General features: G+C 46.2%; 1 protein-coding gene and 1 pseudogene across 13 annotated transcripts in view; one reads left to right on the top strand and one right to left on the bottom strand.

Annotated features, from left to right (window-relative positions):
- The first annotated feature begins 1,360 nt into the window (after positions 1 to 1,360).
- LOC144245793 (small ribosomal subunit protein eS6 pseudogene) lies at positions 1,361 to 1,935 on the top strand (annotated as a pseudogene).
- Positions 1,936 to 5,688: 3,753 nt separating this feature from the next.
- The window catches only part of COA1 (cytochrome c oxidase assembly factor 1), a 77,576-nt gene continuing 68,352 nt past the window's right edge, over positions 5,689 to 14,912 (bottom strand). For 3 of the 13 annotated variants that reach the window (XM_077781127.1, XM_077781128.1, XM_077781131.1), the window contains 9 exons: positions 13,765 to 13,816; positions 11,624 to 11,723; positions 9,968 to 10,980; positions 9,665 to 9,813; positions 8,294 to 8,439; positions 7,977 to 8,103; positions 6,877 to 6,954; positions 6,462 to 6,791; positions 5,689 to 5,984 (listed from right to left, as the gene is read on the bottom strand). In XM_077781127.1, coding sequence (XP_077637253.1) covers positions 6,789 to 6,791; positions 6,877 to 6,954; positions 7,977 to 8,103; positions 8,294 to 8,439; positions 9,665 to 9,813; positions 9,968 to 10,115 — 651 coding nt within the window. In that variant the 5' untranslated portion in view covers positions 10,116 to 10,980; positions 11,624 to 11,723; positions 13,765 to 13,816 and the 3' untranslated portion in view covers positions 5,689 to 5,984; positions 6,462 to 6,788. The other 10 variants (XM_077781130.1, XM_077781132.1, XM_077781134.1 and 7 more) reach the window with 8 other exon arrangements.

The raw sequence follows: 14,912 nt of genomic DNA, 5'->3' as shown, positions 1-14,912 counted from the left end.
ATTTGATGGCTAATACTTTCTGTATCCTCTTTAAGAAGTCCTTACCCCAGAGTCCTGAAGATATATATTTTTTTTATTAACCTTAATAGTTTTAGCTTTTATGTTTAGGTCCGTGATTCACTTTGAACTAGTGTTTGTGTGTGGGGATTGAGACTGTTAGGTAGGGTCTATTTGTTTCCTATATGAATATTCAATTGTTTCAGCACCTTTTGTCAGAGATTGTCCTTTCCCCATTGAATTGTTCTGTCCTTTTCTAAGGTCATTTCTGTGGATCTACTTCTGGATGCTCTTCTGGTCCTTCAATTTATTTGCTTATACTTTTGTCAGAACTTTGTCTTGATGTCAAGTAAAATAAGACTTCCAATTCCTTCTTTTTCAAGACTGCTGTTGATTCTAGGCCCTTTGCATTTCAAAATAAATTTTAGAGCTGGCTTGGCATTTCTTCCAAAATAACCTCCCCACCCCGGAAAAAAAAAAAAAAAAGACTCATGGGATTTTGACCGAGATTTATTAAATCTGTTAATTTGGTGTTTTAACAGAATCTTCCAGTCTATAAACAGAGTATATGTTTCCATTACAGTAAAACCGTGGTTTATGAGCATTATTTGTTCTGGAAACATGGCTTGTAATCCAAAGCACTTATGTATCAATTTCAAGAACCATTGGCTCGGTTGTGATCATGTGACATTTGGTGTCATGTGCTACTTGTATTGCAGTACATCACTTGTAGCAGGTTAGAATTTATTAGAAATGTTTGCTGGTCTTGCAGAACACTCTCAGAACAAGTTACTCTGTTTTATCTTAATTTTTCCCAGCACTGTTTTGTATTTTTTTAACAAAGAGATCTTGCATATTCTTTATCTCTGTATCTCTGATGCTGTGGTTCTGGATACTCTTTGTTCTTACCTTTTTTGTGTTTTTGATACTTAATCTTCCAGAGGTCATTTTAAACTCCTGCTTAGACCTATGCTAGAACTTATTTAAATAACAGTGAGTCTACCTTCCTGACTGCTAGGGAAAGGTTTTTACCTAAGAATTGTACTTTGGTTTCCTTTCCCTCATTTAGATTTACCTGTATTTATTCATTTTACCTTTGGCTGCATTTTAGCTCCTGTCCATAACTCAATTTTTAAAAATTATTTTTGTATAACTTGGTTTTGGTTGGATTTTCTTTTTAAGTACTAGAGAATGAATAACCCGAGCTTAGGCTACCGCAGAGGTTAGCATTCTATGGCTCTTGTCGCCGGTTGGTTAAATAAAGTTTTATTGGAACACAGCCTGACCATTTATGTTTGGCTGTGGCTACTTCCATACTAAAGCTACAGGGTTGAGCAGTTGCAACAGAGGTTTTACGGCCTAAAATAGTTACTGTCATGCCCTTTACAGAAAAAGTTTGCCAACCCCCAAGGCTTCCTGTGAAGCAGGGTTCCTGACCCATGGCCGTGTCTGCCTCCTGCCGAGCCAGGGGCTTTCTTGCTACCCACCAAGGTGGCCTGGAGACAGAAAGTGCAAATGTGTTCAGATTGCACTGCGGATGCCAGTCCCTGTGGTCATCGTGAGAAACGGGGAGGAGGAGATTTCTGGACTCACGGATACTCCGGTGCCTCATCGCCCAGGGCCCAAAAGAGCCAGCAGAATCCTCAAACTTTACAACCTCTTGAAGGAAAATGATGTCCGCCAGTCTTCTGGGAGAAGACCCCTAAACAAAGAAGGAAAGAAACCTAGAACGAAAGCGCCCCAGACTCGGCGTCTTCCCCCCCCCGCGTCCTCCAGCACACACGTCGGTGTACTGCTTGGAAGAAGCAGCGCACTAAGAAAAATAAGCAAGAGGCTGCAGAATATGCCAGACCTGTGGCCAACAGAATGAAGGAGGCCGAAGAAGAACACTAGGAACAGGCTGCCAAGAGACAGAGGCTGTCTTCTCTGAGAGCTTGAGTCTAGTCAAAAATGAGATTGTTCCTAAGAGGAACAAATAAATAAGATCAGATATCAAAAAAATGATAAAAAAATAAAAGCTAAGCACTATAGTTATGTGGTGGAGGAAAAAATTTCTGCCTCCAAGCCTTATTTAATGGTAAAAGGCATTTACTATATATACCACATGTGACATATGATACGTACCTACATCTCAGAGGCATGTTTTTAATATTTTCATCTCCCACTTTTCTACCCTGGAATGTAAAATGCCACTTTTTCTGTATATGGTCCTGAATGTACTTTCAACTGAGCAACTCGGAAGTTGGCCACAAGACCAGCCTGGACGATGTACAGGTTGCTAAGGAGGCAAGAATCCTGTGGGTGGGGCCTGGCGGGTTTCCCATCATCCTCCCGCCGCCTCCTGACCTCCGTGGCCATCAGGCCTCCTGCTGCGTACGGCAGCGTTTGCCAAGCATCTGAACAAGTGGTGGAAACAGTGCCTCGCTTGTAAGACAGGTGCCCGGTATTTCTTCATATTTTTCATACAAACTGAAAACCAGTCAAGTAGCCTAAGGCCGCTTGCCTTCAGGAAACCCTTGAGCTGCTGCCTAGTGGGCATTACCTCGACCTCTCCACTGTGCCGGCCGACGGAGGCCGCTTTGTCCAGCTCTGGCTGTAATTTATTTCAGTTTCTTCACCTCTACTGTCAGCAACTTTACCAAAACCGGGAGTAATAAAACCTTGTCTCATCACAGATGGTTGAAGGGAAGAGAGGAAATCTAGAAAAATGGAATCAATGACAGTAAAATGTGACTTATTGAAAAGCCCCATCGGCCCTGTCAGGACACATTCATCATAGTCTCTTAAACATCCATTAACTGTGCCATCATATGCTTACTCCCCAGTCTGTGAGGGCCACAAGCCGACATGCTGGGGCCAACTTTCCTTTCCAGGGCTGGCTTTTACTGTGTCTTCAGCTCAACTATCCCCTGGCCAAAATGGGTATCTTAGTTCTGGGGCATAGCTCACCTTTCTCCTGCTGAGGCCTTTTTTTGGTGTTCTCTTTCCATTTGCGGGCCACTTTCTATCGTGTCTGAAATCTTAGATTTCAAGGCCCATCATATGTTCCCTCCAGACTGCCTCTGGGATTCCTCCTAATCAGTATCTCTCTCTGTCTTCTCCACCGTTTTAGCACCAGTTCTTCAAACGCTTCTGGCACCGTGTTCCTANCCCCCCCAGCTGGGTAGGCAACTTGCAGGGAAGAACATGCCACGTCCTGTAAAGGAGGTGGGAGTCATACCACCATTTGTTGGCTGTGCTCTCTCTTCCACGGTCTTTATAAAATTAACAATTCTAGCGAAGCCCTTTTCCAGCCCCTGAGAACTGAGTGTGCAGTGTGCATGGTGCACTTGCTCTAATTCTGCTTGTGGGCAAGAGTTGCCTTTTCCTCTGATGACGATGTGCATCATCCAGGATGTCTTCAAGGTAGTTGGTGGGAGTCAAGGGCTGAGTCACAGTGATTACTAAATACACAGGAAGTGGTGGGTTGCAAATGCACATCACTGCTACACTCAAAGCAATGAAAGGCCACGTCTGTCTACTGCAATGGCCAAGTTACGGCCTGTTCATGATCGCCCGAGAAGGTGGATGGAAAGTAAACTTGAAGACGTACTCAAAGATGATTTCCAAATAGAAATCAAGGATCTTTTCATGACACAATACTATTTCCTATCAGCTGGGTTAGGAAAGCCTCTTAATGAATTCAAATTCTACATAAACAAAAACTGTCACTTGCTTTTACTTCAGAACAGATGGCCCATCTGGGCTCTGGCTTTCTATGATTTGGCAATATCCAGAAAAGACCAGCAAACACTGAAAGGAAGTAAAAGCTAAAGAGGAAAATCAGACATGAAACAATATGTAAACTGACACATATACAAGAAACAATATATAGCTGTTCAAGAATAAAGCAGCACAGGGGGGCCGAAGTGGCTCAGTAAGTTAAGTGTCTGACTTCTGCTTAGGTCACGATCTCACAGTTCATGGGTTCGAGCCCCGTGTTGGGCTCTGCTGACAGCTCAGAGCCTGGAGCCTGCTTCGGATTCTAAGTCTCCCTCTCTTTCTGCTCCTCCTCTGCTCACGCTCTCTCTCAAAAATAAACATTACAAAAAAAAAGCACATAAGCACATGCACAGTGTTCTACCATTTGCAGTAAAAGTTCTGTGAGTGTTCCGCAAGATGTGAGTGGTATGTGATGGCAAATGTATGTGATGGCAAATGTCACATGATCAAAACTGAGCCTGGGTTTGAGCCCCGCATCAGGCTCTGTGCAGACTGCCAGCTCAGAGCCTGGAGCCTGTTTCAGAGTCTGTGACTCCCTCTCTCTCTGACCCTCCCCTGCTCATGCGCTCTCTCTCCTAGAAATAAAACATTTAAAAAAATTTTTTAAAAAACTGAGCCAATTGTTCTTGAAATTCCCTTTGATAGGAGTGCTTTGGATTACAAGCATGTTTCTAGAACAAATTACACTGGCAAACCGCAGATTTATTGTATTTTAAAAGATAGTAATATCTGTACAATCTGCAAAAGTGATCTCAGGGAGACTCCTATTTCTACAATATTTCTGTATCTATAATCTATTCAAAGAAGATTTCATTTTAAAGAAACAAGCTCTAAACAGAAATAACTTCCAATGATCAAAGGCCTCATGCTCTATATTAAATTTAAGCTCAATATTTCCTGAAAGGCTTCCCTCCAATGAATGTTAAGAATGCAGGAAAAGAAGGACGCCTGGGTGGCTCAGCAGGTTAAGCGTCCGACTTTAGCTCAGGTCATGATCTCATGGTTCATGAATTCCAGGCCCATGTCAGGCTCTGTGCTGACAGCTCAGAGCCTGAGGCCTGCTTTGGATTCTGTGTCTCCCTCTCTCTCTGCCCCTCCCCCACTTGAGCTCTGTCTTTGTCTCTGTTTCTCTCTCTCAAAAGAAACCTCTTTCTAATATAGTTTTAGCATACCTCTTAGTGATTTACATGTTCTTTATATAATTAGGGTATGATTTTTGTCTCAAAAATAATAATTTTTTTAATTTAGGAAAAGATCTAATGAATGCCTTTATTGTAGTCAATTATAACTGCATTAAGCCTAATAACAGTAAGGGGGGTGATACTGACCTTTTCAAAGCAAAGATCCCACATTTCTGGTTTGTATCAGCTCTAGTGCTCAGAGAGGAGGAAGATAGTTGGCTTCATAATACTGTTCCTTATTTAAAAAAAAAAAAAAAAAAAGGTACCACCTAAATGTATGCTCCTCTAATACGTGGCTGTTTGCAGAGCAGAAGGCTAAGGACCTGCTGACGTTAAACTAGCAATCCCAAGTTAGTTTTGCACGTGTTATGTACATATATTTTTTTAAGCTTCTAAAATGTCTGGACTAAAGAGGTTATTTTGCAAATCTTCATCAGACAGACCTTCGACGACTATAACAGAAACAAGAAGATAAAACAACAGCAGTGAAGCAAAAAAGCATTCCAAAGGGATTGACAATGTTCACAAGCTACTTAACAACATGAATTCAGGGTAGGGCATTCTCATGTTAACAGTTAACCTTGCCTTGCCTTCCCATGGATGGAATTGAAATTGGGGGAGGAGGGGGTCAAGAGGGAGGAGGGGCCTGGAAAGAAAGAGAAGAACTAGCAAAAACCAATGAACATCTTATTAACAGTGATTCCTCTTATTCTGTGCTTTGCTTTTAGACAGTGAATTTGCAACTAAATTCTTTTATCAATTTATTGTAAAATGTCCATTTCTGATTAAATTGAAACCCACGACAACTGTGGTCAAATCAGCATTATACCAAGATTACCACATGCCAGCGCGTACAATCACCCCCAGTGCTGGCAACCTGGCTCGAGACCCTGGAGGGACCTGGTGAGGAGGGAAGGCCATGCTTGGAGAAAGCTGAGTCCTTCTGATCACCTTCCTCCTCCATCACCGGTGTCCCCGCTGGCCTTGAACAGGGCAATCTGCTGACCATCCTTGAGCTCTGAGAAGACCTCCTGAAGGTGCCACCTTAGAGAAACCAAAAGAATAGTCTCTAATCACAAACACCAACGCAAAAGACATGGTCAAGAAAAGAAAGAGGGAAAGGAAAGAAACTTGGTTTTGAGTAATGTCTTAACATTTTTAAACACAGTTTTATGTTAGACCTATGGTAACATAAATGTTTTTTAACATTTTCTTACGGACTCATTGTTTAACGGGCATCACTGTCAAAGCAGGTTTAACGAAGAATGAGTAACAGGCAAAGGGAGGGGGCACCGGGAAAGAGAAGGAACTTATTCCCCATTTCCTAATTCACATCAACCTTCAATTCTTGGCTGGAACTCTGCCAGCTCCCGCATTAATCCCAGGCTCAGAGGTCGCTGAGTCCAGGGGGAGACGGCTGGGGACTACCCGCTCATGTTGTCCTCGGGAATTAAAACACAACTTGGCTGAACAGCAAGCATCTCTGGAGAGGCTTCCAGAGGGGGCAGTGAGGGAACGTACCTATTGGCAACCAGACAAGAAAATCCAGTTAATGGGGTGCAGATCTTCTATAAAGACTGTGATGAATAATTCTGGAACAGGAACCCGTGCCTTTATTCATCTACGACGACTGGGGCAGGAGTGTTAGAAGTGGTAACACAACATCAATATCATAGATGTAGATCAGGAGAGCGTCAGGTTCTTCACAGCCGCATAAGGAGAGGACGATTCAGGAGGCTGTACTGCATCAAACGTCCGGACTGAGCTAAGAGCCAAAGCACTGGCTTGGTGTCCGGGCCATGAGACTTTTCAAGCTTTGAAAAACAAATTCTTCCTACTGCAGTCATTTCACTACAGATGAAAATGAGAATCAGGATTGTTTCCGTTGGAGAGTTCTCTTCCTGTTTCCCCATTCGCACCCACCTTCCCATAATACCTCTGAAAGGGGGCATCTCTGGATGAGCTGACATAGAGATGGCCCTTCTGACTCGGATCCAGAAACAGGAATCTTCAACTGGGGGCATAAAATACAAGGTACAATTGGATACGTCGTTGTCCTCCCAAGAGATGAAAAAGTGATGTTTTCTAGAGCTCAGCCTATGAAGTCCAGTGACCGTTCACAGAAGTGTTGTTTCCTAAGTTAGACTAGCTGGAGAATGACCTGATTTTCCATCTGGCTCCCTCCCAATGTCCTGCCCCTCTCTGGACGGTTCGGGGAGGCCAGTCCTCCTCCTTGGCAGGGACCTTATGTGCAAACCCCATGCTCGGAGTACCGACAATGCTATTCAAAACGCCACTGTCAAGAAGGAACGTAACGACAGATAACATGCAACAGTGTGGACATCAAAAACATGCCTGGTGACAGAACCTTACCCAGAAGTATATAATTTCATGCTCTAGAACAGGCTAAACCTATACTGGAAAAATGTATCAGAGGGGTGTTTATCTCTAGCAGGGCTGAGGGGTGTGAGAGGACCGAGAAGAGCATAAGTGACTGAGATGAACAGGCTACATCTAGATGGGCGCTTGTTACATAGGTGAATGCATTTATTAAAATTCATCAAATAGGACAATTAAATGTGTACCTTTCCCAGAATGCAAATTTTACCTCAAAAAAGAACCATAAGTAAATATTAAACTCTGGTTAATGATCTGTTGCTTATGTGTTTAAATGAAGCGTATGGATGTTTGAAAGTGATGTGTTCCCGGACACAGATGTGGCTAGATGAACAGACAGGAGGTGAAGCAAGTCAAGTCAAATATTACAGTTGACCCTCAAACAACACATCAAAAATCTGCATATAACTTTTGATTCCCCCAAATGTAATTATTAATAGCATATTGTTGACTGGAAGCTTTACTATTAATATAAGCAGTCGACTAACACGTATTTGTATGTTCTTTGTATTCTACACTGTATTCTTACAATAAAGTAAGCTAGAGAAAAGAAAATGTTAAGAAAACCATAAGGAGAAAATACATCTACAATCCTGTATCAACAAAACTCTGCATTCAGTGGGTCCACGCAGTCCAAACCTGTGTGGTTCCAGGGTCAATTGTAATCGTAGATTCCAGGTAGCAGCTACGCCGGTGCCACGGTGCCAATTCTTTTATCTTTTCTGCACGTTCACAACTTTTCATAATCAAAGAGAGGATCCAGCCACTGTGGAAGCACAGAGGAGTCCCGCCACACGGTGTGACAGACTGGATGACGTGACATAGACATAAGGCCGCCTGGCACACAGTAGGCACTCTGCACCTCGCCCCCCCTTCCCTTTCTCTTCGGGGCTCCCTCTCGCACTTAGCGGTACCGCCACCTTCCCACTCACCCATATCGGGCATTAAAGCATCACCTGTGAGCAGCCCTCTCCTGACCTAAGCAGGCCGCAGCTCCAGTGCACGCTCTCGCCGCCGCACATCTGCAAGGCCACGCTGCTTTCCTAGGGGCAGTTCCCTGTGTCCAGTGTCTGGGTATTTCCAATCGGCATGAATTTATCTTCTTTCAAAACCAGATCAAATATTTTTATCAAAATACTCGAGCGTGAATGGCTTTTGTAAGAAAAAAGATCCCAATGAAACTATTCCCATTAAAAATTTAATAAGAACAACGACAAAAAATAGATCAGGTCATCTTCCTCTTACCCTTAACATCCTCCATGGCTTCTGCCGGCCCCGGGAAGCGTGCGTACCTCACACTATGATATCGCGGCCCCGTGGTCCCAGCCTGGCCTACTCGCCACACCCGCCTGGGCAGCCTGCGCCTCCAAGGAGCTCACACTGGCAGGCGGCACAGCCACGTGCCTTCTCGGGCAACTGCTCTGTAGCCGGCATTCCTTCTCTTCACAGCACGGTCCCAGGTGGCTACCTGTTCCCTCCCAAGCCACCACCACGGCATTTGCTTCCCCCTGTCTTACTCGGGAATCTTAAGCCACAACCTCCTGGAAAGCCTTCTGCATCTCTGTATTCCCCACACAGCTTACAAGCATTTCTCCCACTTGATGTGGGCTCAAAACAGAGTTGTTCAACCCAAGAATAAATGCGTCTCATACTCAGGTGGGTTTACTGGCTGAACTATAAAAGAAGATGTAGCCAGAAAATGGCCTGGCATTTCACGGCAGCAATGTAATAAATGAGCATTAAAACTACAGTTTAAAGAGTTGCTCACACTTGAGTGAGCACTGACGTGGCTGTTGATGTATTTCAAGTTCAAAGCGGAAGCTGTGGCACGCACCACTGGCCACTTCCCTACAACCTTCAGTTCAATTTTTTTTTTTTAATGTTTTATTTTTTATTTATTTCTAGGAGAGAGAGAGAGAGAGAGACAGCGTGAGCAGGGGAGGCTCAGAGAGAGAGGGAGTGACAGACTCTAAAACAGGCTCCAGGCTCTGAGCTGTCAGCACAGAGCCCGACGTGGGGCTCGAACCCACGAACCGCGAGATCATGACCTAAGCGAAAGTCGGACGCTTAACCGACTAAGCCACCCAGGCGCCCCTACAACCTTCAGTTCAAGATGGTGACCCGAGCCCAAACACTGCCTTCCCAGCCATGGTTATGCCCCAGGAAGGAAGACAAGTATGTGAGAAGAAATGTACCCATAATGCTCTCACAGAAGCATTACCTAGTGGTGGTTTCACTTAGTGGATGTCCCCAGCCCGAATCCTCCAAGACTGTCCCCCAGTGAGGGCAGCCCTCCCCGACTTCAGGCTGCCAGGGGAGCATGTTACCTGGGCCTCAGCGATGTCCACGAAGTTGTACTGGTCGGTGAGCTGGAGACAGCGGACGCTGAGGGGAGGGCCCAGAGCTGCGGAGGCCTCGGGGCAGCTGTGCAGCTGCTCCAATGCCAGCTGATAATAGGAAGCCCCGGAAAAAGCCTCTAAGGGGGAAAGACGAGTTGTTATATTTATTTTTCTTTTGTAAACTCGGTCAGGTAGACTCTCTATAGAAAGCTGGAGAATACAATTCACGCAGGGCATGGAAACAAACAACTGTGAAATTTCTGGATGGAAAAATAATTAGGGAACGTTTACCCTGACGTGTCCATTTTAGAGACTCCAAAAGCAAAGTACAGAGAGTCGGTATCTGCGGGAATGTGGCAGATGACCTTGAGCAAGGTGCTTGATCTTTCTGTGCCTCAGCGTCTTCATCTCTCACTTCCCACCTGACCCGTTCCCTCATTTCTTCATCTAAGGGGTTTGCTCGGATTTTTTTCTGGCTTTCCTTTCAGTCCTAAAGTCCTGTGATTCCATGACTTGCTCAAAGTGACATGGCTGGTCCACAGCAGAACTGGGGCCAAAATCTTACGACCCTGGACTTGTAAACATTGTTCCTTCCACTAGGATGAAGGTCCGGATAGTCCAGCATAAAACAGACCCCAACAACATCAACAACAAAACCTTTGGGCCAAGAAACACAACGTGAAAGTGCTAATTTGTCAGGTTTATAGACTTAAGGCAACATTTCATGTAGGTAAAGCTCGTACGCCGCTCTGTCTCAGGTAGGCTTCTTGGCCCAAAGGCTACTGGAAACTCCAGGAAGCACCTCCCCAAAGGTGTAAGGGAGACACGCTGCCTTCGGGAGAGAGCAAAGGCAGGCTTCCCGAGCGGGGGCTTCAGGTTGGCAGCAGGAGCGAGCTTCCCTCCCGCAGGCCTGATGGAGGCCGGGGAGAAGGCCCCTCCGGCCACTCCCCAGGACGCGGCTTGCAGGGGACGCTGCGGGTCTGAGCAGGTGCCCGCCAAGGCCGGCACAGGAGGGGCAGATGTCGGGTCCAGGTTTCCATGGAGGCGCCGTTCCCGGGATCTCCTGGATCTTACAAGGTTTTACAACAAGCTCATGCGCGGGCGCGGGCGTTACCCCCATCACACAGGTAACTGCGGGGCGATCCTCCCACGAGGCCGTGTCTGCGGGCCGGGCCTCACCTGCTGAGGCTCAGACGGAGCGCAGCTGGCCTGGATCCGTCCCGGCAGGAAATGAAAATGGCGCAGAGTCAGGGTGAGAAGCCAGGCTGGGCGGTGGGCATAAAGGATCTTCAAAGAAAGTCAGTCTAGAAAAAAAAAAAAAAAAAACCACACACACAACGGCTGCTGCTTTGCAGCCAGTAGCATCGAAACGACCTTAGCTGTCCTGGCTGCCCACAGTAATTGTGGCCTGTCCTTACAAATTCGAATTTGGGTGCCGTGGGGCTGGAGGCGGCATCCGTCAGGGTTTGGCATCCTGGACTCTGCTTTTATCTGCTGCTCTCCCCAGAGTCCCCCGCTCCTCCACCAAACCTACAGCAGAGCATGGACGGGAGGGCAAACAGGCTGACGGTACTTGAAAAACATCCAGTTTTCCCCACCCGTGAAGCATCTGGTGCTGCCCTCCGCTCTCCTCTTCATAGAATCGCACAAATCTTAAGGGACCTCTGGTGTGTGCCCCGGAGTGGAAGCCCCTCCTGCTTTTCGCAAGGCTTCTGTGCAAACGAATCCTGGTCCTTTGATTTGCACTTGTAGCTTCGGGAAAAACCGGGATTATAGGATAAGCAGGAAGCCACAGCCAAAGGAATGGTGTGCTGGCTGCTAAAAATACCCCTCTCCTCCTTTCTCTAATCTCATGAAAGCATCTGAGGTATTTCCTTTGATGGAGGATGGGGGCAGGAGAGCTGGGAGGCAGCCACACCTTGGCAGCTGGCTTTGCTGGGTACTTACGTCGTATGAGGTAATACACACGGGCGCCGCTCCCACCGGCCAGCACGCTGGAAAGGAAGGCCAGTTTCCCCAGAGGCGATGGCATCTTGCTTCCCGAAGACTTAAAAACAGAAGACATGAATTTGCTCTTAAGTTCAAGTTTAGGCCAAGGGGCTTTGTCTGGATTGGGCCCCCCAGGGAAAGAAAGCTCAAGAGGAATCCAGCGAGGAGGAGGCCACCTTCCCCATTCGCTTCCTTTCAGAAAGCCAGGGCTGGTTCTGGAGCCAAAGCAAAAGCGCCCTCCCGAGGGTGGCCCACGGCCAGGACCCAGCCGTGGGGGCAGCAGCCGAGCACAGAGCAAGCATTCAGCACTGCTGTCTTTTCGGACAGAACCCAGCCTGTGTGCCAAGTCCTACACGGCCAGGAAGCACAACCACTTTGTCTCATGCTGGCTGGTAAACAGGAAGCTTATCCTTTTGTGGCAATCGTTGGTCTTACGAGCCTACGAACGGGCCGGTGTGGTCACTGGCTGCTCTCTTTCATATTTTGAAAAAATATCCCATCCCCCACCCCCCGTATGAGGAAACTGTGGTCATGACTTTCAGAATGAATGAACAGATGGAGAGGAGCCAGCTCAGCAAATTCAGCATACCACGGCCGCCCTGGCCTTCACTCCTGTCTCCTGAAGGCCTGGGCGGGGCTTTGAGCAACTCACAGGCCTCAATGGTACCAACTGAACTCCCTCCAGGAGGCCATTTAACCACCGCTCACAACTGGCTTAGGCCAGTGTCTGTTACGCTGTAAGACACCCGCCATAAAGCAGAGGAGGGGCCGGCTTAGATCAAGATCACAATTCAAATGCCAACAGGACCAGATAAATCACATAAGTGAGAGCAGACACTGAAAAGTGAGACGCGCACGGCCCAGCCAAGGGGCAGCTTTGACCCGGCGCCAGCTGGCAATGGTTATGCAGGCCAAGTCTGGATGGATCTTCCAATATTTCAAGAGACCTTTTAAAAACCTAACAAAATGCACATGAGTCTGGTTCTTTCTGTAGGCTTCCGGTTTGCTCTGACCACCCAAGCTGCATCAGGGCACCCTCACCCTCCATGAGACTTGGGTACATTCCTCTGTCTTTGTTGATATTTCTCCAAAAAGAAATGAGATTTTGGGCAGAGATGGAAACCCTGGTTACATACCGGGAAGGAAAAAATGAAAAGTGCTTATACCCCCATTTGAAGATTTAAACTTAGAGTTCTATGTGCTTCTTTAGGACCAAGCTTTTTATGTGACCTAAAGGGGTCCAAGGCATTACAGTGCAAAGTACTGGGCACGATGCTAGTTCCTTCACCGGCTGGGCCTGTGAGTCAAGGTAACCATATTCTCACCATCTACTCCTCCACCTTCGAGAATACAGACATTAATAACAACTGTCTACTTATTTCTGAAATCTGAAGGTAAATGAATCCGTAAGAAGGGCTGTTGGAGAAAGTCCCTCATGTGGATATTCTTTCTGGGAACTCAGAACTATCACCCCCGCAGACAGGGCTAATGACCAGCTCTATGCTAAAATAAGATTAAATTGAGGTTTCTGTATAAAAAGGATTTTGATCAACATATCAAATTAGGGAGGATGAACCTGTAGATCATCCTTGTATTATTTATTTATATGCATTTTATTCAACTCAGAGAAAGCTGCTGAAACTCCAAATACCTGTCCCCAGATCACTGTGACAGTTTTGGCTGGTGCAGGGTAGTATGTAAGAATATTTATCACAGTTGAGTGTAAGCTAATTACAGCAACGTAATCTGGGAAAAGCCATTTAGTCTCATAATGGAAAGGGTCAGAGCATCTCCAAAAAATGCATGAGTCAGATCTTGCTTAATTTGAAGGACGACTCAGGAGGGTGGGGCCGTGAGCATGAATCCCACAGAACTCCCCAGAAGGCTGTAGTTTCTACAGCCGCCATGAGACATGAGGGGGAAAGTGTCCTGAAACAATTCAGAGAAGAGCCACCCATTTCTCATGTGAAGTTACAGCCACAAGCTGTAGAGACCAGGAAGAACTCACAGTGATTAAGGGAGCAGCTTACATCCACTGCCTGACTTGAGAACGCTCTGGTGGGTTCTAGCAGGGACCATGGCCCCAGAACATTCATTACCTTTGCCACTTCACAGCACGACTTTCTTGAAAATCATCAAAGAGAAGCCGCTCTGCAATTAGACAACGATTTTACATTAAAGTCACTTTGCGAGCCCAATTCTTTCTGGTTTCCAGTTTAAGACAGCCAAGATTTATTACCAATCCAAGCTTTAGAACATGAATAAGAAGTTTAAATTTCAAAACAAGCCTTGTCTATCCAGGGCCCTCGTCCCCGCCCCCCCACCCCCGCCTTCTCTTTCGCCATATTAAGAAGAAACAACAAAGCCTGACGGCTTCCTGTGTGTGCTGTGCGTCTATTATAACAACCAGAAGACTGGTGTGGAGGGGCAGGCGTACACAGCAGGTGTCTGACCTCGTGTACACGATCCTAGATCTGGGCAGCTGCCCACCAAAATGAGATGCCATCAATATAAGCTGTACACCATGGATTAAAGACAGGTTTTTAGGGGTTAAAAAGAAACGATTGTGCATTAAGCGCATACATAGGCTTTACTGATAATAACAGGTAACACATATCTCTCAGGTGCTCGGCGCCCAAATTCTACGCAGCGTACATACAATGATTCATTTAATTCTCACAATCACCCCCATGAAGCAAGAACTATGGTTATTATGCCCACTTTACAGATAAGTAAACTGAGGCACAAAGAGGTTAGGTAGAGTGTCCAAAGTCACTGATACGTGTGTCAGTGGTAGCACTGGGATTCAGACCCAGGCAGTCTGGCACCCGGGTCTGTGTTCTTAACCACCATGATACACTGATTTTAAGATACTGCTGATTTCAGAAATACTGAAAAGTGAATATATACCTACATATATAGAGATGTGTACGTCTCTAAATTAAAATATATTCATCCTGTTCAGTGCCAAAAGGCATATCACATGTGCCTTTCCTGCTCTTTTGTGATAAGAACGAGGCACACACTTGTACTTTCTTTCACTCTTTGGTTTAGCAAACGGTTGGTGAGGGCCTGCCCTGGCCAGACAGCCAGCGCTGAGCGGAACACAGGCCACAAAAGGGCCGTCAGGTACAGCTACGCGGCTCGGCACAGCTCAGTCCTCGCAGGTGCCACTTGCAGGCGACACATCCCAGATTCCGATGTATTAAGGCAGTTTTCCAACAGCTGGAAGTTCTAGAAAGTGACT

This window comes from Crocuta crocuta, unplaced genomic scaffold (genome assembly GCF_008692635.1).
Source record: "Crocuta crocuta isolate KB4526 unplaced genomic scaffold, BGI_CrCroc_1.0 scaffold108, whole genome shotgun sequence".
NCBI lineage: Eukaryota > Metazoa > Chordata > Mammalia > Carnivora > Hyaenidae > Crocuta > Crocuta crocuta.
Note: the sequence above shows the minus strand (reverse complement) of the source record. Positions and strands in the feature narration are given on the sequence as shown.